Source organism: Phyllostomus hastatus, unplaced genomic scaffold, assembly GCF_019186645.2.
Source record: "Phyllostomus hastatus isolate PE091 unplaced genomic scaffold, TTU_PhHast_1.1 phas_scaffold_1066, whole genome shotgun sequence".
Taxonomy (NCBI): domain Eukaryota; kingdom Metazoa; phylum Chordata; class Mammalia; order Chiroptera; family Phyllostomidae; genus Phyllostomus; species Phyllostomus hastatus.
Window position 1 is genome coordinate 34,364,966 of NW_025334004.1, and position 24,239 is coordinate 34,389,204.

Here is a 24,239-nt window from a genome sequence, read left to right on the forward strand (position 1 = left end):
GGGGGCGAGGTTCGCACCTCGCGCGGGCAGCAGTGGCACAGGGTCCGCACCCACCCAGGGCTTCCGGTCCCGGCGCGGCCCAGTGCTGGGTCCTGGGGCCGGGAGGTGACGGACTAGACGGAGGGGACTGAGCTTGGCCGCCGCGAAACTTGAATGCAAATGGAGCAGCCGCGGGGGGAGGGGGCGGGGCCCGTCGAGGGAGGGGCTTGTTCGGGGGCGTGGCCCGCGCGGGGTGGGGCCTGGAACGCAGTCGTAAGGGCCTGAGCGCTCCTGCTCGGATACTCAGGACCCCCACGTCCCCGCGCCTGACCCTAGCAGCCCCCGCCCCGCGCCCCCAAGCCGGACCCGCCGGAGGAGGAGGAGAATGTCCTTCCAAGGCAAGAAGAGCATCCCCCGGATCACGGTGAGCCCCTCTCCCGACCCCCTCTGCCCACCGCCTTGGCCTCCTCCCCGCTCCAGAACCCCCGGCCCTCTGGGCCCAGCCCCGCACAAGCCTCTGTCTGGGCCCCGGCCCTTCCCGGGCCTGGGGTCTCCTCGAGCACCGCCCCGACCCCCTTAAGGAGCCAAGCGCACAGGCCCGGCCCTGCTGGCTTCCTGGGACTCACCCCTCAGCTCGGGGAGGGCGCGGGCCAGGCCCGTTTCTCCAGCGCGCAGGTGCGCCTCCCTCCCCACGGTGGCCAGAGGGAGGCTGTGGGTCCGGTCTCGGACTCCCGCCTCGGGCTCGGCCCTTTGTTGGAGCCTCGGCCGGCAGCGCAGCCGCCGCTCAGGGCGCCCGCCCCCCGGGCAGCGTGCGCGGTGTCCGGGGCTCCTGTTCCCTCCGAGACAATGCGACTCTGCCCGGCGGCTCTCCGGAGACCCTGGCAGCCCGAACCGAACCCCAGCGTGAATCCGGGGTTCGGAGGCTCCGGGGAGGCGAGCTCACTAGGTGCAGAGCGGGCACCCCCAGCCCTGGGAGGAGGAGACCCCCCCAACACCCACTCGCACCAGTGCGGGAGGTCGGACCCTCCGCCCTTTGCTGCCAGGAGACAAAGCCGCCCCTCCAGGCGCCTGGGGCCAGCGAGGGAGGGAGGGGAGCACCGGGGCGCCAGCTGGACGGCGGCGGGCGGCAGGGTTTCCGACCCAGCTCCAGCTTGGGCCCCTGTGTGCAGGGGAGGGGCGGAGGGGTTGCCAGCTCACTTCCTGAGACCCTCAAGGAGCAAGCAGCCCTCTCCTCCCCCATGCTGGCCGGCTGGGGGAGGGGTGTGGGTGGGAGTAGGGCTTAAGGGGGGATGGCAGGAAGACCCTTTCCCAGAGGGAGGTGTTGGGCAAGGCGGCTGATTTAAGGGAAGTCCCCCCAACCCTGAGTGTTGCACCCCATCCCGACTGCATTTCTCTCTGGGTTCCAACCCCTGGAAGGGGGTCAGAGTCCGGGGTGGGGGGTGGGGGACAGCAGATCTCAAGGCTCTTCCTCCCTGGGGAGAGGGTTGGCATGTGAATTTCGTATCACTTCTTTTCACCGGGCATGAAAGTTGGGGGGATGTGATTCAGCCACAGTAAACTGTAGAATTATCCGCTCCGGCCGCAGACTCCGGGGGGGTTTTACCTGCGACCCGGAGGGCGTGAGGTGTCAGTGGGGACAGGGAACGGCGTCCACAGGCCCAGGGGCCCTGGGCCATCGACCGGCTGCGAAGCTCCCCGAGCTCACGCCCTCCAGGGTCGGCGCTCGGCCCTCTCAGCCTCAGGCGGATGGAGCGGAAAGAGCCGGAACCCCAGGCGGAGCTCTGGCCTGGCCTCTGGGTGGGCGCCCTCTTTCCCACAGGCCAGGTGGTGGGGGACCCTCGGCCGCACGGGTCTGCACTCTGCCCCTCTCCCCATTCCCCTCCCCGAGGTCCGGCCGTCACCCCGACAGCCCTTGCACTGTGCCCCGCTCTGTCCCGACGTTTGGAAGGGGTCATGGCCGCCCAGTGTCAGGTCAGCCCCGCCCAGGGCCCCAGCTCCGTGCTGCGGGGGACCCAGGGGAGCTGGCCTGGCTCCCGACACCGGGGGGCGGCGCCTCCAGGCCGCACCGGCCCCTGCGCTCGCCTGATGCCTTCCTGGCACGTCACCTGCTGTGGCCTCTTCACCAGCAGCCTCTCTGGGCCCCGTCTCAGCAGCCCTGCAACCCTGGCCCCGGGCCCCTCCTCCCCGGCAGCCTCGGAAACCGCCCAGGTTCTAGGCTACAGCCCAGCACGCGCCCCCCCCCCACCGGCCCGGGCTGCTCACCCCACCTGCAGGAGGTCTCCAGCCCCCGGTGCCCTCCTGTGTCTTGTGTCCGTTCAAGCTCCTCCTGCCGCAGGGCCTTTGCACGGGCGTGTGGCCTCCAGCCTCAGCCCCTCAGACCCCCCAGACAGGCCCTTCTCCGCCCCCAGGATGCCGCCACGCCCCTCCCCCGTCGCCCATCGTGTCTCCTCCTCCTCCTCTCGGGTTCCTCACGGCCCTGTGTGTGGTGTCTCCGAGGCAGTGGGGGGAGGGGGGGCCGCTGGAAGACCAGGCGCAGACGTGCGTGGGCCTCCACCCTCAGCCCGGGCGCCGCGTCCGGTGCCAGACTCCAGCCCGTTCCGTCACAGCGGTGTCATTGACCTGGTCGTTTCCTAGCAGAGTAGAGCCAGCTCCCTCTTCATCCTGGTGCCTCGGTGGGGGGCACCCTGCTGACCAGTGTGGGAGGCGGCTCTGGGGGGTCCGCCGATCAGCAGGGGTGGTGCTGGGGGCGCTGGGTGGGCGCCAGGCCCTCGGGTGGGCGGGGCCGCCCCCCCTTCGTGATGGCAAGTGCCGCTGGCCCTTCCGTTGGGTCTCCCGTGCTCGGACGACGCCCGAGTGTTTCCGTCACAAGCCTGGAGCGAGATGCACTGAAGATGTGACTCGGTTTGGAGGGCACTCACCCGTGTTTCTGTTTGTGTGCGGCAGAGCGACCGCCTTCTGATCCGAGGCGGGAAGGTCGTGAACGACGACCAGTCCTTTCACGCCGACCTCTACGTGGAGGACGGGCTGATAAAGTAAGTTCCCGCCGACACGGGTCGCAGCACGCACACTGATGGCGTGCCGTCCGGGGCGTGCTGTCCGGGGCGTGCCGTCCCGTGGCATGCGTGCGAGTCGTGTGTCCCCTGGCCTGGGGCGGCGGGACTCCTGCCACCTGCTAGTTGTGCGTCTCAGAAAACAGGACGGCGGCGTCCACGCTTCTTGCGTCACCCCAGCCTTGGTGTGGCTCGGGGCTCAGGGTCGTCGGCCACACCCGCCTGTGGTGCGAAGCGTCTCCGGCCACCAGTCGGGGGAGGGCACGTGGACCCCCCCGTGGACCCCCCAGGGCTGTGGCGTGCGCACAGGGCCGGGTCCCCCAGGCCGGCCACCCGAGCCGCTCCGCTGGGCGTCCTGCTCTCTGACGGGGTCCCGGGGGCCTTGGCCGTGGGGCCCTGTTCCCCAAGGACAGGAGCCCAAACGCACCCCCCACCCCCCAGTCAGCCTGGGAGCCCGTCCCAGCGCAGACTGGGGCTCCCTCCGACCTCTGACCTCTGACCCGCGGCCTCCCCCTCTGCTGCGTCCAGACAGATCGGAGAGAACCTCGTCGTGCCCGGGGGCGTCCGGACCGTCGACGCCCACGGCCTGCTGGTCCTTCCGGGGGGCGTGGACGTGCACACGAGGCTGCACATGCCCGTCCTGGGCATGACCCCGGCCGACGACTTCTGCCAGGGCACCAAGGCGGCCCTGGCGGGAGGGACCACCATGATCCGTGAGTGTCCCCACTGCGGGGGGCGTGTCACGAGGTGGGGGTTTCCTCCGTCCCGTTCGTCCTCTGCCGCGTCCCCGTCACGGGGCCCGGGAGTGCCTTCCCCGGTCACCTGGCCCCTCGTGCTGGTCCCTCGTGAGGCCAGCCCTGGGGTGCTCCCGGGGCTCCGTGGGTCACGGGGGAGAGCGCCCCGTTGTTCACTATTCCTGGGGGACCGCCGCTGGCCGAGGACCAGGTTTGGAGACCAGACGCTCCGGACACACGAGCGGTGCGTCGCCTGGAACGCTGGCCCCCCGGCCTCACGCCGCAGAGGCCTGGGCAGTGGCCAGTCCCTGCCTCCGGGGGGAAGAGTTCAAGAGGCGCACTGCGTTTTCAGAAAAAGGATGACAGAAACTTCGCTCTGACCCCGTCAGCAGCCCCCTGGGTCACCTTCCCGTCAGGCCGGCTCTGCGCCGGGCATGAGCCCCTCCGGCCCGCGTGCTGTCCTCGTGAGAGCCTCGGGAGGTCCCGTGTGACAGGTGCCTCGTGCAGGGACGCGCTCTCCGTGAGCTCAGGGGCCGGGACAGAGTGACTGGACGAGGCCCCGGGCCCAGCCCCGCTCCCAGCCTCGGACAATGAGGACGGACGGGTCTGCCACGCCGGAGACCCGGTCTCGCACACGGGTGGGCCCTGCTCCGCCGAGCTCTGGCCACGAGACCTCAGGGAGCAGCTCCTCGCCCGTGAGGGCGGCGGCGGCAGGGAGCTCGTGCACACCGGGGAGCCCCTGTGCGGGAGGCGCTGGGTGGTCACCGTGAGTGCCGCCGGGGCCCGGGCCTCGTCACACGGGACGGTTGGCCGAGGTCAGAACCAGGGCAGTTGCCTCAGCCTCGGAGTGAAGAAGCCGACTGATGGTCCGTCTTCGGTTTGACCCAGAAGACGGTCGTGTCCGGCCACGGCTCCTGCTGGTCTCTGGTGGCCCCGGCCAGCCAGGACACCTTCCTGCCTGACGTCACCTGCTTGTGCCAGTGCCCAGGCCTCAGACACGCTGTGAGGTGTCGCCGTGGGGACGGAGAGAGGCTGCCGGCATGGGCTGCCTTCTGCCGAGCCATCTGCCTCCTCCACCTGCCAGCAGCCGGCGGGCGCGGGGACGGCCTGCAGGGTGGGACGGGCACCCCCACCGCAGGGCCCCAGCCTCGCCGGCGGAGCCGTGGAAACATGAGGGCCCCGCGCGAGGGCTGTGCTGGAGGGGGCCCAGGCCCTGCCAGCACCCTGGGGCGGCTGTGAGCGGGTGTGGACACTGGACGTGAGGTTGCGGGTTGGGGGGCCGGTGCCGGGGCTGTGTGCACCCCCAGATTCCGCAGGGGCCGGGTGGCCCTGACCTGACTAAGGCGTGTGCAGTCGGGGAGGCCCGGGGAGGCCCAGGGAGGCCAGCTCCACGCCACCCTTCTGGGCAGGCTCCCAGGTCCCGCACCGTGGACAGTGGCGCCTCCCTGCCTGACCCCCAGGGGCACCCGCACAGGAGGTCGCGGCCCTTGGCTGCCCCTTGCGCTCTTGGGGTGTGGCGTGTGCACCAGGGAGCGAGGGGACGGGACCCGGAGCCGTCTCTCTGCTCAGAGGGGCCGGTGCCTCTCCGGACGGAACTGACGGCGGGTTTCCGGCAGGGTGGGCCCCCGGGGAGGGGCCTGCGGCCTCCGCTCTGTGCCCGGTCCCCCCCTCGGGGGCGGGACCTCCTGGGAGGCCGGGGTTGTCCCCAGGGGCCGGGAAGGGGGGCTCGGCTGACGCGGCTGCCCCCGCAGTGGACCACGTGTTCCCCGACGTGGGGGTGAGCCTGCTGGCGGCCTACGAGCAGTGGCGGGAGCTGGCGGACCGCGGGGCGTGCTGCGACTACTCCCTGCACGTGGACGTGCCCCGCTGGCAGGAGAGCGCCCGGGAGGAGCTGGAGGCCCTGGTCAAGGACAAGGGTGAGCACCCGCGGGGCGGGGCTGGGCCGGGCTGGCTGAGGGGCTGGGTGGGGCTGGGCCGGGCGGGGCTGGGCCGGGCTGGGAAGGGCCCCTGGTCTCGCTGGTCTCGGTGGGAGGCCCCCCCCCCGCAGGCACCGCCTTGCTGGACGCTGCGCCCTCCGACCCCGGGCGGTGGCCAGGCCTCGGGGGGTTGGGACAAGAGTCCCTCGGGGGTCCGGTCTGCTTCCAGAGGGTCCGGACTGAGGGTCCCCTGCCCCCGTGCCTGAGGGACGCCTCCTCTAACTGTCCCCGTAACTGCACCCGCCGCTGCCACCCCAGTCCCCTCGTGGCTGGCTGTGGGTGAAGGAAACGCACTGTTTGTGTTCCCGGGAGATCGAGGCCCTTTCGGAAGGAGGCGGCGTCCGCACCCTCGGGTGCTGAGACGGGCCGCCCCTTGTCAGGGCCGTGAGTTTTCACCCCAAGTCCTGAGGCCGAAACCCCATCCCGGCCTCACAGGGGACTTGGCCCAAGTCAGGTGACCGTAGGAAGGGCCCGGGGGGTCCCCAGGGGCTGTGAGCGTCTCACTGGCCCTTGCCTCTGGGGGCCTCCAGTCCCCGATCCTGGGGCGTGAGGAGCAGGGGCGGGGGTGGTGTGGGCCCTCTGTCCTCTGTCGCTGCCTGCTGGGCAGTGTCTGTCGGTGGCGCTGGTGTCCGAGTGGCCCCGTGCCACCAGCTGGGGGGACAGCGCCTCCGGAGACAAGGAGCAGGGTGCTCCCGGGCGTGACCCCCACCCTGTGCCTCCCCCAGGCGTGAACTCCTTCCTGGTCTTCATGGCGTACAAGGACAGGTGCCAGTGCACCGACGGCCAGGTAAGGGCTGGCGCCCAGGGGAGGGGGCGGGCAGGGGTCTCTGGGCGGCCCCTGGAGAGACGCAGCCACCCACGGCCTCTCCCCTCAGATGTACGAGATCTTCAGCATCATCCGGGACCTGGGGGCCCTGGCGCAAGTGCACGCGGAGAACGGGGACATCGTGGAGGAGGTGCGGGGGGGGCCTGGGGGGGCTGGGGGGGCTGGGGGGGCCGGGGGGCGGGCCCCCCCCGGACACTGGCCTGTGCGCCCCTCGTCCCACAGACCCTGAGGGGGGCGATACTGAGCTTAGTCGTTTGCCCGGTCAGAGGTCAGAAAGGCAGGGCGTCCGGGGAGTCGGGGGAGCTTTTAGCTGGAGCAGAGTGTTCTGTGGTCATCACACTGACCCAAACCGTCCCCAAACCGAATGTTGCTCCGTGGGGGTGGCTGAGACTCGGGGTTCCTCCAGGCCCCGGGTGCAGGCCCCTCGTGGGGCTGGCCCTGGTCGTCCTGCTGACCCGAGAGCACCGTGTGGGACTAGAGCCTGTCCCTCCGTCACACTCCGGGGCGGGGGGGGCTGTGAGGGGGGTGCCCACAACCTCCGGGCCCCGCACCTGACTTTTTTCTCCTTGTGCCTTTGGTGGCCCCTCAGCTCCAGTTCCCGCAGGGGCAGGTGCTGCGGGGCCCCTGGGAGGTTCAGGGGGCCCCTTGGGGCAGGTGCAGAGCCCCCCCTACCCCACCCCACCCCTGTGCACACCCAGCAGGGCAGCCAAGCCCGGGGGCCGCCCAGTGACCTTGGGCGAGTCCCTCGCCCTCTCCCAGCCCCGGTCCCTCCTCTGTAGTCCGGGGAGCGGCAGTCTCCCCGCCAGCGTGCCCCCTGCACCTGAGTTCCCTGTGGGCGAGGCCCAGGCCCTGGGGGTGCGCCGGCGCTGGAACGGGGCCCCTTGTCGGCGTCTCTAGGAGCAGAAGCGGCTGCTGGAGCTCGGCGTCACCGGCCCCGAGGGCCACGCGCTCAGCCGCCCCGAGGAGGTGGGTGCCGTGCCCGCCCCGTGTGCGCCCCCAGCACTGACTGCACCCCCGATGCCGCCTCCCCCTGCGGGCGGGTCCGGGCTCCGTGGCCGGGCCTCTGTCCCCCACCAGGCGCGTGTCTCCCGTGCCCACGGGTCACCCCAAGCCCCGGGCTCGAGGCTGCAGCCGCGGTGTGGGTCCTCACCCACCCAGGGGTGGCCCCTCCGGGCCCAGGGCCCGAGGGGGATGGTGGGCCCGCTCCGGCCGGGAGGCCCGCGCTTGCCTGAGCCCCCTGTCCCCAGGTGGAGGCCGAGGCGGTGTTCCGAGCCGTCACCATCGCCAAGCAGGCCAGCTGCCCCCTGTACGTCACCAAGGTGATGAGCAAGGCCGCCGCCGACGTGGTGGCCCGGGCCAAGCGCAAGGGTGAGCGACGGGCGTGGGGCTGGGTGCTGGGCAGGGGGTCGGGGGTCGGGGGTCAGGCCCCACTGAAAATCGGCCTCACCCGGGCGGGCGCCCTCCCCGAGGGTGTTGCCCGCCCCCCACTTCCCTGTGTGGCGTCTTGGAGCAGCGGCTGCTCACCAGGGCCCTTGAGGCAAACCCTGGGCCTATTGGGGCGACAGAGCCTGCCGGGGGAGGGGCGAGTGCTCGGGGACCAGGCCCAGCTGACCCCCGCCACCACCCGGAGCCCATGTTACTGTTGGCTGGACACTCCGCGCATCCAGCATCTGGGTGCCCTCTGCCCACAGAGCGCCCACAAAGGGGTGGGGGGTGGGGTGAATAAGGAGAACCGGGGTCTGTGCAGACAGGGAGGGGGCGGAGCCTTACTCCGCCCTGTGGCCCAGCGCAGTGCCCAGCAGGCCTGGCCCCCGGCAGGGGTGCGAGGGAGCAGGGCCAGGCGACCCAGGGGAGGGGACAGGCTGTGCAGGGTCAGGAAACCCAGGGACACCCGGGGCCGCCCCGCAGGGCTGGTCGTGTTTGGGGAGCCCACCACCGCCAGCCTGGGCGCCGACGGCTCACACTACTGGAGCAAGAACTGGGCAAAGGCCGCGGCCTTCGTGACGTCGCCCCCGATCAGCCCGGACGCCACCACTGCCGACCACCTCGCCGCCCTGCTGTCCAGGTGAGGGGCCCCTGGGCCGCCCCAGGGGGCCTGTGTGCTCCGTGCAGGGCATGAACTTGGCGCGTGGGTGGTTCTAGCCTCCCCCCCCCCCACAAACCCTGGACCCCACGGCCCACCAAAGCATCCACCTTGACCTGCCCCGCCCCGCCCCGCCCCGCCCCGCCCCGCCCCGCCCCCACCCTGAGGCACCGGCTTCACCCAGCGCCAGCCTCACAGACACCCTGTGGCCCTTTGGGTCACTGGCCCCAGAGCGGGGGGAGTAAAGCTGAGCGGCCTTGGCCGGCTGAGGGAGGCCAGGCCCCGCTGGGCTCCCCTGACCCACCTGCTCCCAGCGGGGACCTCCAGGTGACCGGCAGCGCCCACTGCACCTTCACCACCGCCCAGAAGGCTGTCGGCAAAGACAACTTCACCCTCATCCCCGAGGGCACCAACGGCGTGGAGGAGCGCATGTCCGTGGTCTGGGAGAAGTGTGTGGTAAGTCCAAGGGCCCGGGCGTGTCTCCTGAGCCGGAGCCGGCTGTGTCGGGCCCTGCTGGTTCATCCGAGCGGGAAGCGCTGAGCCAGCCAACGCCCCGCGTGGAGTGGAGTCGGAGCCCAGGCGTCAGCCCCAGCCCTGCAGCCGGCCCCCCGCCGAGCCTCACGTCACACCTGTGCAGGCGGCAGAGGGCCAGCAAGAGCCACCTGCGCCCCCCTTCCCCGTTGCATTAAGCCCTGCCTGGCACGGTCTGTCCCCCGCACCCCTACCCCCGGCCCTTCCCCGGGCCCAGGCCCAGGCCCAGGCCCGGCTCCTCTCCCAGCTCTGCTGCCCCAGGCCTCCTGGCCGTCTGGGGGGACGGTCACCTGCCTCAAGGGACACAGATGTTGTGGGGGCTTGTCCGTTCACCCTCAGAGTGAGCACAGGGACAGGGAGAAGCTGGGGGGCTGGGCCAGACCCCCCGATCTACCATCTACATGCTCTGGGCGTGCGGGCTGATCGCTGCTGGCCCCCAGGACGTGGGGAGTGGGGGCCACGTGTCCCTGTGGCGTGTGCGACCCCTCGGCTCGCCCTCTCGCTGCCCAGGCCTCGGGGAAGATGGATGAGAATGAGTTCGTCGCTGTGACCAGCACGAATGCAGCCAAAATCTTCAACTTCTACCCGAGGAAGGGGCGGGTGGCTGTGGGCTCCGACGCCGACCTGGTTCTGTGGAACCCCAAGGCCACAAAGATCATCTCTGCCAAGAGCCACAACCTGGTGAGAGAGGCCAGGCCCCGGGTCAGGGTCGGTGGGGGGGGCCTTCCCAGGGGCCTCAGGGCGGGCGGCCAGTGGGCAGCTTCACCCGTCTCGGTGGGGACACGGGCCAGGACGTCCCTCTGTACTCTGTGGCCGGGCGCCCCGTGCCTGCCCACTCCTGCGGCCAGCCCCCTAGTGCGGGCTCATCCAAGTGCCCTTTCTCCCAAGAAGCAGGCGCAGGCCCGGGCACGGGAGGTCACCGCCAGGTCCCGCTGGCTCCGGCCCAGCCGAGTGGGCTGCGTCCCCTCAGACACGGGCACACGGGCCCCCGGGGACGGGGGCAGCCAGGGGAGCCTTGGGGGCGGTGCCGGACCCCCGCCCTGCCTCCCCAGAACGTGGAGTACAACATCTTTGAAGGCGTCGAGTGCCGCGGGGCGCCCGCCGTGGTCATCAGCCAGGGCAGGGTGGTCCTGGAGGACGGGCAGCTGTGCGTCACCCCCGGGGCCGGACGCTTCATCCCCCGGAAGACGTTCCCGGACTTCGTCTACAAGAGGATCAAGGCGCGCAACCGGGTAAGGCCCGGGCCGCGGGCCGGGTGGGAGCACTCGGGCCTTCCGTGCACCTGCCACGCCCCCGGGGGGGGGTCTCTGCTCCCGGCCAGCCCCGCCCACGCCCGCCCGCTGCAGGCTGGGTTCCAGCGCAGCCTGTGACATGGCAGACCAGCCTCGCGTACAGCCAGGCACAGAGGGGACGACACCTGAGGTGCACGCAGGTGACGGGCTCCCCGTCCTGCACCTGGGGCTGTGGGGCGGGGGTCGACTCAGCCGAGTCCTCGTGACCGGGTGTCCCACAGCAGTGACTCTCGCTGGCCTGTGCCTCTGCCTGGGAGCACTCCCCCCACCCTGGGGGCAGGACCTGGTCAGAGGTCCCCCGGGACTGAGCTCAGGCCCAGTCCAGCGGTCATGGGTGTAAACCACACCCCCCGGGGCAGGCTCAGGCCGAAGCACAAGCACATCTGAAGGCTTCGCTCCAACCGATGGGCCTCCCGTCTGTCGTGGCGGCTGCCAGGAAACGCCTCCGGCTTCGGGAGCTGCGTGCAGGGGCCCCCATCCTGGGGCTCCCACAGGCTGGAGTGGGGGGGCTGTGCCAGGGCTGCAGGACGGCGGGTGCCGAGGAGGCAGAGGCCGTGGGGCGGCTGGTTTCAGATGCCAAACAGCCGCCTCCTCTGCAGGGCTGCTCTTGTCTGGGCAGGGGGCCTGCAGTGCTGGGCACGGCCTCTGGGGAGGGAGGCGTGTGCGCACATGTGTGCAGGTGGGAGGGAGGTATGTACACGTGTGTGCAGGTGGGAGGGGAGGGAGACGTGTGTGCACGTGTGTGCAGATGGGAGGGAGGTATGTACACGTGTGCAGGTGGGAGAGGGAGGTATGTACACATGTGTGCAGGTGGGAGGGGAGGGAGGTGGGTATCCATGCACACAGGTGGATGCCCGTTGGCAGGGAGCCCCAGAGCTCCTGAGCCTGGCAAGGGGGACCCACCACCAGTTCCCGCTGGCTCTGGCCCAGCCGAGTGGAGGGGCCAAGTTTTGGGCAGGAGCCCCCTGCCCTGCAGCGGCAGGGTGGCCTGGCCCCCTCACACCCAGCTCCCTCCACCCACAGCTGGCTGAGATCCATGGCGTGCCCCGGGGTCTCTACGACGGGCCGGTCCACGAGGTGATGGTGCCCGCCAAGCCTGGGGGCGGCGCCCAGGCCCGCGGGTCCTGCCCAGGGAAGGTCTCCGTGCCGCCCGTGCGGAACCTGCACCAGTCGGGCTTCAGCTTGTCTGGTGAGCTGGGTCTGTGCCCGGGGGCGAGGGCCACTGCCGTGCAGGGGGCCCAGCCGTGTGAGGGGCCAGGGGTGTGAGGCCCAAGGGGGAGCCCCTCCCTGCCCCCGTGTGGGCCTGGGCCGGGGCTGTCGCTCTGCGCCGGGGCTGTCGCTCTGCGCCCAGGGTGAGTGTGGGCTGCCCCGCCTCTCTGGGGCCGCGAGGGAGTCCAGCTGCCCCGCCCCGTGGCAGCCCCGCTGCAGCGGGCGCTGAGGGAGGGTGTGCTGCCACACGGGGGAGGGCTCAGGTGGCCCCGGTGCACAGGCCGCCCGTCTCCGGCCTCTGCCAGCTGTGTGGCCGAGCCTCCCGCAGTGCTGAGCCCCGAGCCAGGCGCCCCCTCTCCTTCCAGCCCCTGGGTGGGGCCAGCCTGCCCCTGGGGAGGCGACAGCCACCCCTGCTCACCCCCCACCCGAGACAAGGGGCCCACCCCCTTGGGAATCTGCATGCTGGGGGGCAGCCTTGAGACCCCCTGGAGGGATGAGGCCGGGCTGGCCTGTGCCCCAGACCGGCGTGACCTTCAGCCCCCCTGCCCACTGCAAGGGCCCCACTGTCCTGCACGTCCAGGGCCTTGGTGACAGGAGCACCCTCCCGTCACCGGGTCTGCCCACCAGGGCCCCCCAGGGAGCGTCAGAGACCCACAGCGGCGGGCGGGGCGGGGGGAGGCTCTGCCTTCCCGGACCCCTCCCTGCGCCCACACGCCCGTCTCCGCAGGGTCTCAGGCCGACGACCACATCGCCCGGCGCACGGCGCAGAAGATCATGGCGCCCCCCGGCGGGCGCTCCAACATCACCTCGCTGTCCTAGGCGCCGGGCCAGCTCCGGGCGGAGCACGTGGGTGGGCGCCGTCCCCACTGGGTGGGGTGGGCCGGGCTCACCCGCTAGCTTTCCCTTGGTCAAACCGACTCTGAAAGGTGCTGGGCCTCCCCTCCCTTCTCCGGGAATGCTCCTTCGGGGGCCCCGGGGCCGCTATAAGAGCTTCGTCCAGGGAGGGGTCACTGCCAGGGGCAGCTCCCGTCTTTGCCCCGGCCTGAGTGCTGGGTGCCCCGTGTAGGCGCGGCTGCTGCCCCATCCCTACCCCGGGGTGGTGGGGCCCCGGGGCCTCACCACACACAGGTGTCAGCCACTGCCCCTCAGAGCCCCAGCTCTGCCACCGGGCTCCCTGCAGAGCTTCAGCCTGTGCCCCACCCCCTGCCCTCCTGGGCACGAGGAGCGGCGGCGCCCCGTGAGCTGGGCCCCATCGGGGTCGCTGTGACTTCAGGGACCCACAGGGAACAGAGCCAGGCCCAGCCTTGCCGCCGCGGCTGCACGCCCTCCCCCGGAGGACCACACCCAGGCCTCCCTAGTCGCAGGCCCCAGGGCGGAGTAGGACCGTAGCTAGGACGCCCCCTGCCGTCGCAGGCCGTGCGTCGCCGTAGTCGAGTAGAGCAGCAGTTCCATGCGGTGGGGACCGCCGCAGCCAGGACCCTGCATGCCACCCCAGCCGGGACCCCAGCTCCGTCGCCGGTCTGCTGGGGGCTGGCCCGATTAAAAGCGTTGTTTGGAAGCTGCCCACTTCTCCGTCCCGTGAGTGGGTTCTGCGCCGGACCCTGGGCCCCCCCAACTGGCCACTAGTCTGGCACAGTGCCGGCCGTGGAAGGGGCAGGGCTGGGTCCATGTGGTGGGGAGGGGCTCCCCCTGGGAAAGGGGCCCAGGAACGGTGCTCCCAAACCTGGGCCTGCAGGTCGGGGCAGCCAGGGGGTCAGAGGGACAGGGCTGGACCAGGAGGACCTCCAACCACATCCTGACCAGGTGGGCACGGGCCACAGCAGATGGTTGGGGGCGACATGGCCGTGAGCTTAAGGTGGAGCAGCCCAGGGCTCTGATCCACACCTGAAGCCAGGCTGCCCGGAATGTTCCAGAACAAGGGACTGTTGGGCGGCCCTTGCCTCAGCCTCCTCCTCCTAAAAATGGTTCTAGTGCTGCACCCCAGGAATGGAACACCCCAACCCGGAAGCAGACGGTCACGGTCACTGGGACGACCAGGGGAGCGTCAGGCCCAGGGCAGCTCCCCCGTCTGTCCTGCTGGCCCCCCGCATTCAGGGGGCTCCCCCTGGCTGAGCGCGCAGCTCACTGCAGCCCCGGAGCTGATGCGGGGGGGCTCCACCCAGGCTGACGTCCACGTACCGTGCCCCCTGCTCAGCGAGAGACCGGGCAGTCGTGGAGCCAGACCCACCCACGGCCCTGCCGCCTGCCCCGGGACACCGGCCGCTGTGTCCTGGGGTCCCAGAGTCGCACGTAAAATGTACGTGTCTGCACAAAACCCAGACTGCCCTCACCCCCGCCCCACCCGGCCTCTGACATCACCGGAACTTTCTCTGGGGTCTGTCCCACCCTGCAGTGCTGCCCCCCTTGCACCCTGGCCTTCCCCTCGGGTCACTGGCTGGAGTCCCCCAGGTGGGCACGCCCAGCGGTGTGTCTGCGGCCCAGCGAGTGGGGCAGCAAGACTCCCTCTGCTCTGCACCTGGCTCAGCGAGCTCAGGCTGGACCGGTCCTGGTCCCTGTCCTTCCACTGCCCACCGGGACCCACCCCTGCCACAGCCTCCCGGCACGCAGCCCCGGGTGGCGGGCCTGGGGAGCACAGCACTCTGCCCGACCCCTGAACAGAGGCTCCCCGTGAACCGCGAGACGGCCCGGCAGGCGCAGGACATGGAAACCCCGCCCCTGGCGGGTCTGCCGTCGCTCTCGGGGGTGGGAGTGTACAGAAACGCCACAGACAGTGCCAGAACACTCGTATTTATAAAATCGTCCTTGCCTCCCGGCCCGCAACCCTCCCCTTCCATGTACAAGAACCGGGGACCTTGGGCCGCCCCCGAGCTCCGGGGAGTGAGCTGCGGACTCCAGGCAGCCAGCGGCAGTGGGGCTGGGGGCCAGGCCTGCATGCGGCCGAGAGGTGGCCGGGGACGAGAATGCCTGCCCCACCATGCACGTGGCCTGGCCCCTGCCAGTCAGGGGGTCAGGAGGCCACCAGGAAGGACCACCGTCACGTGTGATCAGAGGTCCCCCGTGGCGCCGCCCTCCTTGCTCACTGACTCTCGTCACCAGGCATGTCCGAGAGCCCAGTGGCAGCTTGGTGGTCCGGCTGCTCCGAGGAAACGTGGCCGGGACCGGGTGGGGCCGGCTGCAGTGGGGCCGCTCAGTGGGAAGGTTGACGCCAGGCCTCCGCCCGCCAGCCGCTCTGTCCCTCTGGCGGCACCCCCTCTCCAGTGCGGCCTGAGCACCCCCCGCAGGCCCGGGAGCTCCTAGCTGCTCCCCGCTGCCGAGGGGCAGACGGGGCCGCACGTGGGCGGGGCGGGGCGCTCCTCGCCGTCTGCGTCCTCGGCCTCCTCCGGGGCGGCCCGGGCGGGGTCCTGGCTCCTCCTCAGCCTGGTGGGGAAGGGGAAGCACCGGGAGGGGCTTCGTGTGGCCTCCCCAGCAGCCCGGCAGCCGCGGGTCTGAGCGCTCCAGAGTGGGCCCTCCAGGGACAGGGCTGGGGGCCCGGACACAGACCGGTGCTGGGCGTCACCTGCACGGGGGCCCAGCAGGGAGCCCCTGGTGGTGGCTGCAGGGCAGGCTCCGGGCAGGAGGCCAGCAGGGCAGGGAGCAGCAGGGCCGGGAGCTGAGAGGGGGCCTGGTCATCACAGGTCTGGGGTCAGCAGTTTTGGGACGGGGCTTTTCAGAGACCGTGGCTGAGCCCCATTCCCACCTAGGCCTCTGGGACGGCAGCCTGGGTCCTAAACCAGTGCCCACATGTCCTCTGGTCACTGGGGCAGGAGGAGCACCACCCCACCTGCTGTCCGTCTGGGCCAGAGCTCCAGGCCACCTCTGCAGGAGGTGCTCAACCTCACCCGGCCACTCCTCCCCTGGGGTCGCCCAGCTCTGGGCTCTGTCCCTCCACTGAGGAGGGGCGAGGGTCTTTGTGGTCTCCCTGCCGGCCAGCACGGCCTTTGCGCCCCCCGGTCCCAGGTGCCCCATACACATTGGCCGAGTGGGCTGCTTGCTTGAGTGGTGGCAGCGGACGTGCAGGAGGCCTCCCCCCCGGGGGAAGTCCACTGAGTGTCTCCCCGAGGCCCTGGCCACTGGCCCCAGCTTTCGACTAGAAGCTCTGGAGCAGCCCCTCCCGAGGGGGACTGAGCACAGACCTACCTCCCCGCCCCCCAGGGCCAGTGTTCAGACCCCTGGGCCTACTGAGGCCATGTGGCTGTTGGGGCTCAGGACTGGCCCATCCCCCCAGCTCCTCTCTGCCCCCATCACTGCCCACTGGTCCCCGCCCCCCGCCCCCATGGACTCACTTTTCTCTGTTAAAAATCACGAAGTCTTGCTGGATCACATCAAGGTAGTCCTGAAGGTAGTCATTCTCCTGTTAATCAGAACAAGGCGCAGAGATCAGGTTCCCTCATTGCCCTCAGGTTCGGGGGGAGCCTCTTCCACCCTGATCTGCCTCTCCTCCCGAGGCTGCACCTGGGGCCCCTTCCAAAGCCCGAACTCTGCTTCGGCAGCCAGAGCATCAGGGGCCTGCACCTCCCGGGTGGCCCTCAGCCAGAGACCAGAGGGTTCCCCGGGCAGACGCCCAGCCCCCTGCCTCAGCGGATGCTGACACAGAAGGCCGTGTCCCCGTGACCGGACCCGGTGGGAGACCACCCTGCTCGGCTCCCCCTCCCCCACTTCCTCCTGGGTCCTCGGGTCACCTGTCACTCGCGCACAGAATCCGGTCTCCAAGCCTGCTTTGAGAGGCCCTGCCCGGGGCCGGCCGGCACAGGGGCCGCCCGAGAAGCCCGTTCTCGGGACAGGACCGGGCTGGGTCCCACACTGGCCAGACGAGGGAGGGCCCACCCCCGGGGCCACGTCCAGTGTGAGCGGGGAGGGGGCCCGTGACAGCGCGTGCTGGCCGCTCCAGCAGCTCGGCCGCCGGGGACGGGTGGGGGGCAGTGGCCGCAGGCCCGTTGGTGCGCAGGGCCCCGCTGGGCAGCCGGGGAGGCGGGCCGAGCGAGGGGCTGCAGGCGGCCGGCGAGAGTGGCCGGTGAGTTCAGGGCAGGGGGCAGGACCCCTCCCCGGAGCCCCCACTCACGGACTGGGAGCTGTCCCTGCTGCTGTCCCGGGACCGGGTCTTGGCCAGACGCTTCTTCTTCTTGTGCAGCGGCCTGGACTCCAGGATCATCTCCTCCAGCTCGAAGGTGGGGTCGCAGTGCAGGCGGCCTTTCTGGTGGAGGGGGGGGCGGGCAGGTGCGGGGCTCACCTGCGGTCCCGCCCCCAGTCCCGCCCGCCACCCTGGTCCCCCCGCCTGGCCTCCTGCCAGCTCACTCACGTTGGGCACGAAACCCGGCTCCACCTTCTTCTGGACGAGGTCGTCCCACAGCACGTGGGCCAGCGAGGGGGTGGCCTGCATGTCCTGGAGGCTGGAGGCGCGGTGCTTGGGGTTCACAGTGAGGAGCTGGAAGGGGTCCACGTCAGAGGGGGCCGCCCCGACGCCCCTCGGGACGCGGCCCAGCGCCCTCCCCGGGGAGAGCCGTCCAGGCCGGGGGCCCAAGGGCGGGACGTGCAGGGGTCAGGCGGACGACCCGACAGGCGCAGGGGCGCCGCCAGGGGAGGGTTCGGGGTGCGCAGTCTGGCCGCGCCAGGAGCCCGAGGAGGCGGCAGAGGACGGTCTGCTGAAATCCGCCAGCAGGTGGCGGCCTCGGCCCGGCCAAGCGCCGGGCGGCCGCCTGACCGCAGCTCCGGCCACACAGCCCCACGAGGCTCTGGGCAGGCACGTGCGCCGGGCAAGGCTTCCCCAGGGGTGGGGCTCGGTGAGCGGGCCACCAGCACTCCCCACTCGGGCTTCTGAGAGCCAAGGCCCCACCTGGGGACACCTGGGCACCACCTGGGCAGGTAAGGGCAGCACTCCTCGGGGCAAAAGCCGGATTACGAGGCTCTGTTGGGCACGGGAGAGGCTCTAGCTGCCTGGCTACAACCCCAGGGTCGAAGGTCTCCAAGCAGGGGCCAGGCCTGCCCAGGAGGACCTGGTAGGACTCGGGACTGGGAGCTACGGGGCCCCGCCTGTCCAGCGCCCTCCCACTCCCGGCCCCAAGGGGCCCCTGTCTTTCAAGTGAAGCTCTCCGAGGGGGCAGCCGTGGGGCCAGAGGGGGGACAAGGGCACAGCCCAGCCCCGCCTGAGGGCAGCAAGCTGGCGGGAGCACCGCGGCCCCGCCCCTGACGGCTCTGGGCCCTGGGGGCTGCCGGGGGTCCCGGGGCTTCTCTGCTTGCTCCCGGGGTGGCTGCCCACCTGCCCGAGGGGAGCGGGGGCAGCAGGGCCAGAGCACAGCGCGGCAGGCACCCCGTCCCCCACGACCGCCCTCCGGCACGTGGGATGGGGGACCCGCCCAGAGCGAACCCTCTGCGCCTGGTTTGGGCGTCCGTCCCGGGGCTGGGGGCTGAGTGGCCGGTGCACAGACAGGCCCGGCGGCTATGGGAGGGCAGAGCCGGCGCGGACGGCGGTGGGGGGGGCCCGCCAGAGAGAGACACCTGCGGGAAGCGGGGGGCTCCACACGGCACCCCCTCGGGACAGGAGGCCAGGCCCCGTGCCCCGGGGGGGGCTCACCTTCCGCAGCAGGGCCACGGTCTCCTTGGACCAGGAGGGGACGTACTGGACGCTCACGGTGCTGAACAGCTGCACCAGCGACTCCACGGCGTTGCTCGAGTGGATGTCGTAGGGCCTCTGCGCAGGGAGATGGCGCTGTGCCAGCGGCCCCCCCCCCCCCCGCGCTCCCCACAGCCTCGCCCCGGTCAGGCCCGGGCTGAGCACAGCGGCCCCAGGGACCCCCCAGGCGGGGACAGGGGCGCCTGGGCGGGCTGCAGCTTCAGTGGGGACTGGCCAGAAGAGGGCGCTAATCCACCCCAGGCCCGGGGCCGGGGGGATGGGCCCCAGACAGGCTGCCTTCCTCAGGGGGTGGGGTCCCTTGGATGCCCCCACTTTGGGGTGGGGAAGGGTCATTCCAGGCCCAGTGCACAGGCCTGGCCACCCCCGGAAACCGCAGCACTCCCCACCCCACTGCTGCCCAAGCACTGGGTGCCCACCCAGGGCAGGGCTGCAAACAGCGTGGGTCCCCACTGATGGAGAGCACAGGTGTCTGTGGGCGCCGGGGCGGGGCAGCCGCCCCCTCCCCGCCAGGGGCCACCCTGGGGTGCCGCCAGGTTGGGGCCGGGGCCCGGGGCAGGGGAGCTGAGCCGGAGGAGCCGTACCCATCCCCGCAGCAGTTCGTAGGCCATCACCCCCACCGACCACCAGTCCACCTCGAAGGAGTAGCCGGTCCCGCCATTGACGAAAGACTGGAAGATCTCCGGAGCTTTCCAGAGAGGGAAGGAGAGGCTGAGCCCCCCTGACCCGTGGGCCCGGGGCTGGCACCTGGGGCCGGGGCCCTTCCCCACAGACGGCCTGGCCCGCGGGCAGGTCCCACCACCCGCCGTGTGCGCCGAGGGGTCTCCTTGTCACACCCGTAGCCTCTTGCATGTCACCCGCACGGATCAAACGTGGCCGCCCCTCACTCTGACTTGCCCACTGGCCACGGGCTCCTGTGAGACTGGGCGGGGGGCGCTCACCCATGTACGGCTTGGTCCCGGCCAGCGCGGTCGCCCTCTCCCCGTCCTTGATGATGGTGGCGATGTTGAAGTCGGTCAGGTGCGCATGTCCTGGGGGGAGCGAGGGCGGGGAGGCTGTCCAGGGACCAGCGGCGCCCCCCGGGGCCGGGGTGCCCCTCCCCGCGGCCTCCAGCCCCTGCTCACCTCGCTCATCCAGCAGAATGTTGTCGGGCTTGACGTCCCTGCGGGGAGAGCAGGGAGCGGAGAGACCCTTCCTGTCCGTGCCCTGTGACCCCGTGACCCCGTGACCCCGCAGGGCTGGGCGCTCCCCTGCAGGGGGCCTGCCGTGGGCCCCCATGAGGCTCGGGGGCCCCACACAACTCGGGGACAGAGCCCGCAGACCAGCCCCCCTGACCCCTGGGAGGGCGGCCTCCGCCCCACCTTCTGGACCAGGCAGACAGCAGAGAAAAGCCCAGCCCCGGACACAGAGGGAGCCAAAGCCCCCCGAGGCAGAAGCGGCCCCCCCGGCAGACCCTCCCTCCCAGAGCCTGGGCTGGGGCTGGGGCCACTGTGGGTGTCTGCACCGCCCGGGGCAGCAGAGGCTGCGGGGGCGGAGAGGCCGGAATCCAGGCCGTGGACTCCAGGGCGGACCACACCGCGGGCTCGCGTCCCGCGGACGCAGCTCCGCCCCCTCACTCCACCGGCTTCCAGCTGACGTTGGGTGTTGGTTTGAGTCCCCTGGCCCAGGGCAGGTGGGCAAACGGGGCCCTGTGGCCCCCATGACCAGGCGGAGGCCGCCCCAACGGGGCCAGACCCCGGCGTCCCCGAGACCCAAGGGCTGTGTGTGCCGGCCCCTGGGGGTGCCGCCGGGGGAGGGCCCGCCCCACGGGCAGGTCCTCGGGGGAGCGTGAGGTGGCGCTGCCGGAGGGTGGTGCCCCGCAGCGGGTCCCACTGGCCCGCGCAGGTGGGCGCGCACCTGTGGATGATGTGCTGCCCGCGCAGGTAGTCCAGGGCCATTGCCATCTCGCAGACGTACAGCCGCACGGTGTCCTCGGAGAACTGCACGTTCTGCTGCAGGTGGTAGCGCAGGTCGCCGCCCAGCAGCAGGTCCACCACCATGAACATGTCCTCCTCGTCCTGGAAGGAGTACCTGCGGGGGGAGGGCCTGGCACAGGGACGGCAGGGGCCGCCCGGCACCCCGGCTCCCACGGGAAAGGGGGCTGCCGCCTGCAGGTCCCCACCTCCTGGGGCGGGTCTGGAGTCCCCCTGTGAGGGGGAAACAGCCCCCCAAACTTTCTGCCAGAAACTTGCAGGCCCCAGGCCTCCTCTGTGGGAAAGCTGGGTGCCCTGCGGGTGGGGGGCCCTCACGAGCGCAGGGTGCCGTGGACGCTGACGGCGGGCGGACTGGGGCGGGGGCTGTGAGTGAACGGGGAGGTGGGGGGGGAGGCTGGGCACCGCCGGTGCCCCGGGGCAGGAGAGGGCGGCCCCGGCGGGCGCACCAGAGGTTCACCAGGAAGACGTGCTCCAGCCCCTGCAGGACCTCCAGCTCCCGGAACACGTTGCGGACCTCGTCCCGCTCGATGCACTGCCGCTTGCTCACGTACTTCATGGCGTACATCTTCCCCGTGTCCCGCTTCTGCACGATGCACACCTGCGGGCGGGCGGGCGGGGCGGGGCGGGGACGTGGCCGGACAAGCCTCTCCGTGCACCCGGCCCACCTGAGCGGGAGCCCGAGTCCCTCCCCGGCCAGGCCCCGGGCGGACGGCGGCACCGCCATCCACCCCTGCGTTCCCTCCCAGGGCTCCGAGCCGCAGCCGGCTCGCAGGGGTGTTGGGGAATGAGCCAGGGGCCCCCCGGCCAGGGCCCGGCCCCCAGGCAGCGCCCCCCACTGCACACGGCAGCTGCTGTTGGCAAATCCCCTGTGCCTCCCGGGTGACCGGTCCCCACCCTGCGCGCCGGCCCCCTCAGCTGAACTGCGCCGAGGGTTGGCAGTGGGGACTCGGCTCCCACGGACGGTGGCAGACAGCAGACAGGACCGGGGTCGGGGGAGCTGAGAAGCACGGACTCTGAGGGTGCTGGCCGCGCTCCCTCGTGGCCGAGGACACTCAGTCCGACCCGGGATCCGGGGCCATGCACCTGGGTGCGGGGGGAGGAGCCAGCGCTGTGCCCCCACTCCGGTCGTGGCAAGACCAGCAAGGACAGGTCACCACGCCCCCGTTGAGAAGGGCCGCAGTCAAGGGGTCGGGTCACGTGTCACAGGAGAGGCTGGGGGCCCGCTGCCCCCTTCCGCAGTGACATCCCGGAGCTCAGCGGAGCCGGCCTGGCCGAAGGGCTCACCGGTCCAGCTCACGGGTCACCGGGGCGTGCTCCCACGCTGTGGAGCTGCAGCCCCAGGGGCCCTAACAGACAGTGGCCCTGCAGGTCGCCCCCGCGTGATCTGTGGGCCCCCCAGAGACCTGGAGCAGCCGGCACGCTGGCTGCAGGCGCCTGCCCGGCCAGCCTCCTGGGGGTCCACCCGCGTGTCCCACATGCACCCGCTCCGGCCCTGGTGGGGCCTCGGTCTGACATGCCACTGGGCCGGAAACCAGCCCCAGGGGCGCAGCGACTGCAGCGACTGCAAGGAGGGGGCAGGCCCCGTCCGCAGTGGCCTGCGCGTCTCATCTTGGTCCTCCTCTCGCCGGACAGTCACTGGCCTCCAGCCCCCGTGTCTTCGCGGACTTCAGGCCCTGGCCGCGCACGGGACCCACTCTCAGCCGAGCCGGGCCCAGCAGCCCGGGACCCTGCCGGCCTCCGGGAGGCTGTCTCAGCCAGCCGACGGCGTCCGGCACGCTCACCGCCGTGAGGCCGTGTCGTTTGCTCAGCCACCGTGCCCCGCGGGCGCCCACCCAGAGGTGCTGCCCCCCTCTCTCTCGCCAGGAAGAGCGGCATGGCGGGTTCGTGTGCCGGGGCCGGTTTGCTCGGCTGCACCGCCCTGGGCCTCGGTGTCTCTTTCGTAATCCAGTGAAGGGAGCCGATCGATAGGGTTCGAGTTCCCTGCGACCCCTCCCAAAGGCCCAGAGATCAAAGCAGCAGCATCCGGACACCTGCATGGGGGGGCTTACCTGTGGAGCCCCCCACCCCACGGCTGAAAAGAAGGGGTTCCTTTACAACAGACCCGTCCAGGCCGCGTCCAGGGGCTGACCACGGCCTTGGCAGAGAGCACGTTGAGCCCCTTTGAGCTGTGATTGCCCCGATCTCCAGACACAACAGGCAGCCCTCGGGTGGTGGGGGTCGAGAGGAGACGGGAGAGGGGAGGGGCAGGCTCCGAGCCGGCCCCGGTGGGGGCACGAGGGGGGGCCATGCGGCTGCCCCAGGGCCTGGAGGCCGCTCCACACCAGAGCAGCCTCGGCCCCGACAGGGAGGGGGTATCGGGGTCTCGGCCCCCCACGGCCTGGCAGCTGTGCAGGCTGCGTGCTCTGCGGTAACCCCCCCACACCTGGGCTAAGGCGCCCCAGCACCTGTGAGCTCGGGGACAGCCCGCTGTGCCCCGGCATCGCTGGCCTGCTGACCGGGAGGCACACCCCCCGCACCGGCAGACGCGGGTGGGCCTGCCCCTCGGGAGCAGGTGGGCTGAGAGGAGGGGCATCCAACGCCACGGCCCCGCCGGGCCCCTCCCGGGCGCCTCCTCACCTTGCCGAAGCTGCCCTTGCCGATGGCCCGCAGGATCTGGAAGTGGTCGAAGTTCACTGTGGACGGAACGGGAGGGCGTCAGGCCGGCTGGCGACAAGGCCTGGTGCTGCCACCTGCGCCCCCCTGCAGCCGCCCCCGGGCCCCCCGAGGCTCCGGCCAGGTGCTGGCTGCAGGCCGAGCTCCAGCTCCCGTGCAAGGAGGGGAGGCTGGGGCCAAGGAGCGGGGTGGAGCCTGGGGGCCGTGCAGCCCCCTCTTCCCGGGCTCCCTGTGGGCAGGGCCCGGCCACCCACCTGCAGACAGGAATGCACGGAAGGGGCCCCTCAGCTGCAGTCGCAGGAGCCCAGTGGAGCCCCCTCCCCAGGAAGCTGGTCCCGGCCAACACAGACTCATAAACAGGAGGCCCCCGGGCCTTCTGTGGGGCTGCCGGGACCTCGGGGGCAGGACCTCGGCCTCCTACTGAGTCTCCTGGGGGGGGAGGGATTTGCCCTGAGGGGTCACTGGATGTTTCTGAGGGGGGGAGCCTGCACCAGCCCGGGGTTCATCCCCGGAGCCCCGCCTCTCTGAGGCCTGGCCCACAGGCCCATGAGAAACCGCCCGGGTTCCTACTTCTGCCGACTTCGTGGACAGAGCAGGACAGCGAGCCCCTCCTGGACAGAGGGGACCTTGGAAACGGCCGCTTCCCTGCCTGTCACAACCTGCCCTGCCCCGCCACGCACAGCACGGCCCACGTCAGCCCCCGAGGAGGGGGCGGGGTCCAACCACGCTCTGTGGGCTCCCAGCTCCGTTCTGAACCGGCGCCTGCTCTGCTGCGCACCGGGACGGAGGACAGGGCCCCTCCGCCTGCACGGGCGGCTCTCCCCTTCCACCCCGCTCTGCCCCAGGCAGGGAGCAGGCTCCGCTCGGGGCCCAGGCCAGCCTGGCAGGGCCCCCGCCCCGGTGTCTCCCCCCGTGCCCTCGGGCTCCAGGCACCTGAGGCCCCTCCCCCGCACAGCCCAGCCCGTGGCAGGAGCCAGGCCGGCACCCTGAAATCTCTGGGGCACAAACCCAGCCGGGCTCTGAGCCAGGCCGGAGGCAGAGCTGAGGCAGCTGGGGGCCTTGGTCCAGAACAGTCCTGGTTGTGGGGCCCGGGAAGGCACCGGAGCCCAGGACTCTGCATGACTGGAAGGAAGCCAGGAGCCAGCAGGTGCCCCTGTCTGCAGGCCGGGCTCCTGGAGCCGCCCCCACACCGCCTTCCAGCAAAGCTTTGGCTCAAAAACAGGCTCGGGGGTAACTTCCCAGATGCCCGGCGTGGGCCCCGGGTCCTGTT

General features: G+C 71.6%; 2 protein-coding genes across 2 annotated transcripts in view; one reads left to right on the top strand and one right to left on the bottom strand.

Annotated features, from left to right (window-relative positions):
* Window positions 1–287: 287 nt before the first annotated feature.
* DPYSL4 (dihydropyrimidinase like 4) lies at window positions 288–13,223 on the top strand. The gene is made up of 14 exons (XM_045854146.1): window positions 288–403; window positions 2,923–3,011; window positions 3,558–3,742; window positions 5,515–5,679; window positions 6,465–6,526; window positions 6,615–6,695; window positions 7,463–7,531; window positions 7,813–7,933; window positions 8,474–8,630; window positions 8,963–9,104; window positions 9,690–9,860; window positions 10,232–10,411; window positions 11,495–11,660; window positions 12,408–13,223. Exons 1-14 carry the CDS (start codon window positions 365–367, stop codon window positions 12,497–12,499), a joined length of 1,719 nt encoding a protein of 572 aa, XP_045710102.1. The 5' UTR covers window positions 288–364; the 3' UTR covers window positions 12,500–13,223.
* Window positions 13,224–14,459: 1,236 nt separating this feature from the next.
* Window positions 14,460–24,239, bottom strand: part of STK32C (serine/threonine kinase 32C) — a 32,849-nt gene continuing 23,069 nt past the window's right edge. The window contains exons 2-12 of the mRNA XM_045854325.1: window positions 22,934–22,989; window positions 20,764–20,915; window positions 20,241–20,414; window positions 19,469–19,506; window positions 19,286–19,375; window positions 18,929–19,032; window positions 18,288–18,404; window positions 17,016–17,141; window positions 16,779–16,910; window positions 16,003–16,070; window positions 14,460–15,097 (exon numbers count right to left, since the gene is read on the bottom strand). Of these exons, the coding sequence (XP_045710281.1) occupies window positions 14,974–15,097; window positions 16,003–16,070; window positions 16,779–16,910; window positions 17,016–17,141; window positions 18,288–18,404; window positions 18,929–19,032; window positions 19,286–19,375; window positions 19,469–19,506; window positions 20,241–20,414; window positions 20,764–20,915; window positions 22,934–22,989 (1,181 nt within the window). The 3' untranslated portion in view covers window positions 14,460–14,973. The remainder of the gene's footprint in view (window positions 15,098–16,002; window positions 16,071–16,778; window positions 16,911–17,015; window positions 17,142–18,287; window positions 18,405–18,928; window positions 19,033–19,285; window positions 19,376–19,468; window positions 19,507–20,240; window positions 20,415–20,763; window positions 20,916–22,933; window positions 22,990–24,239) is intronic.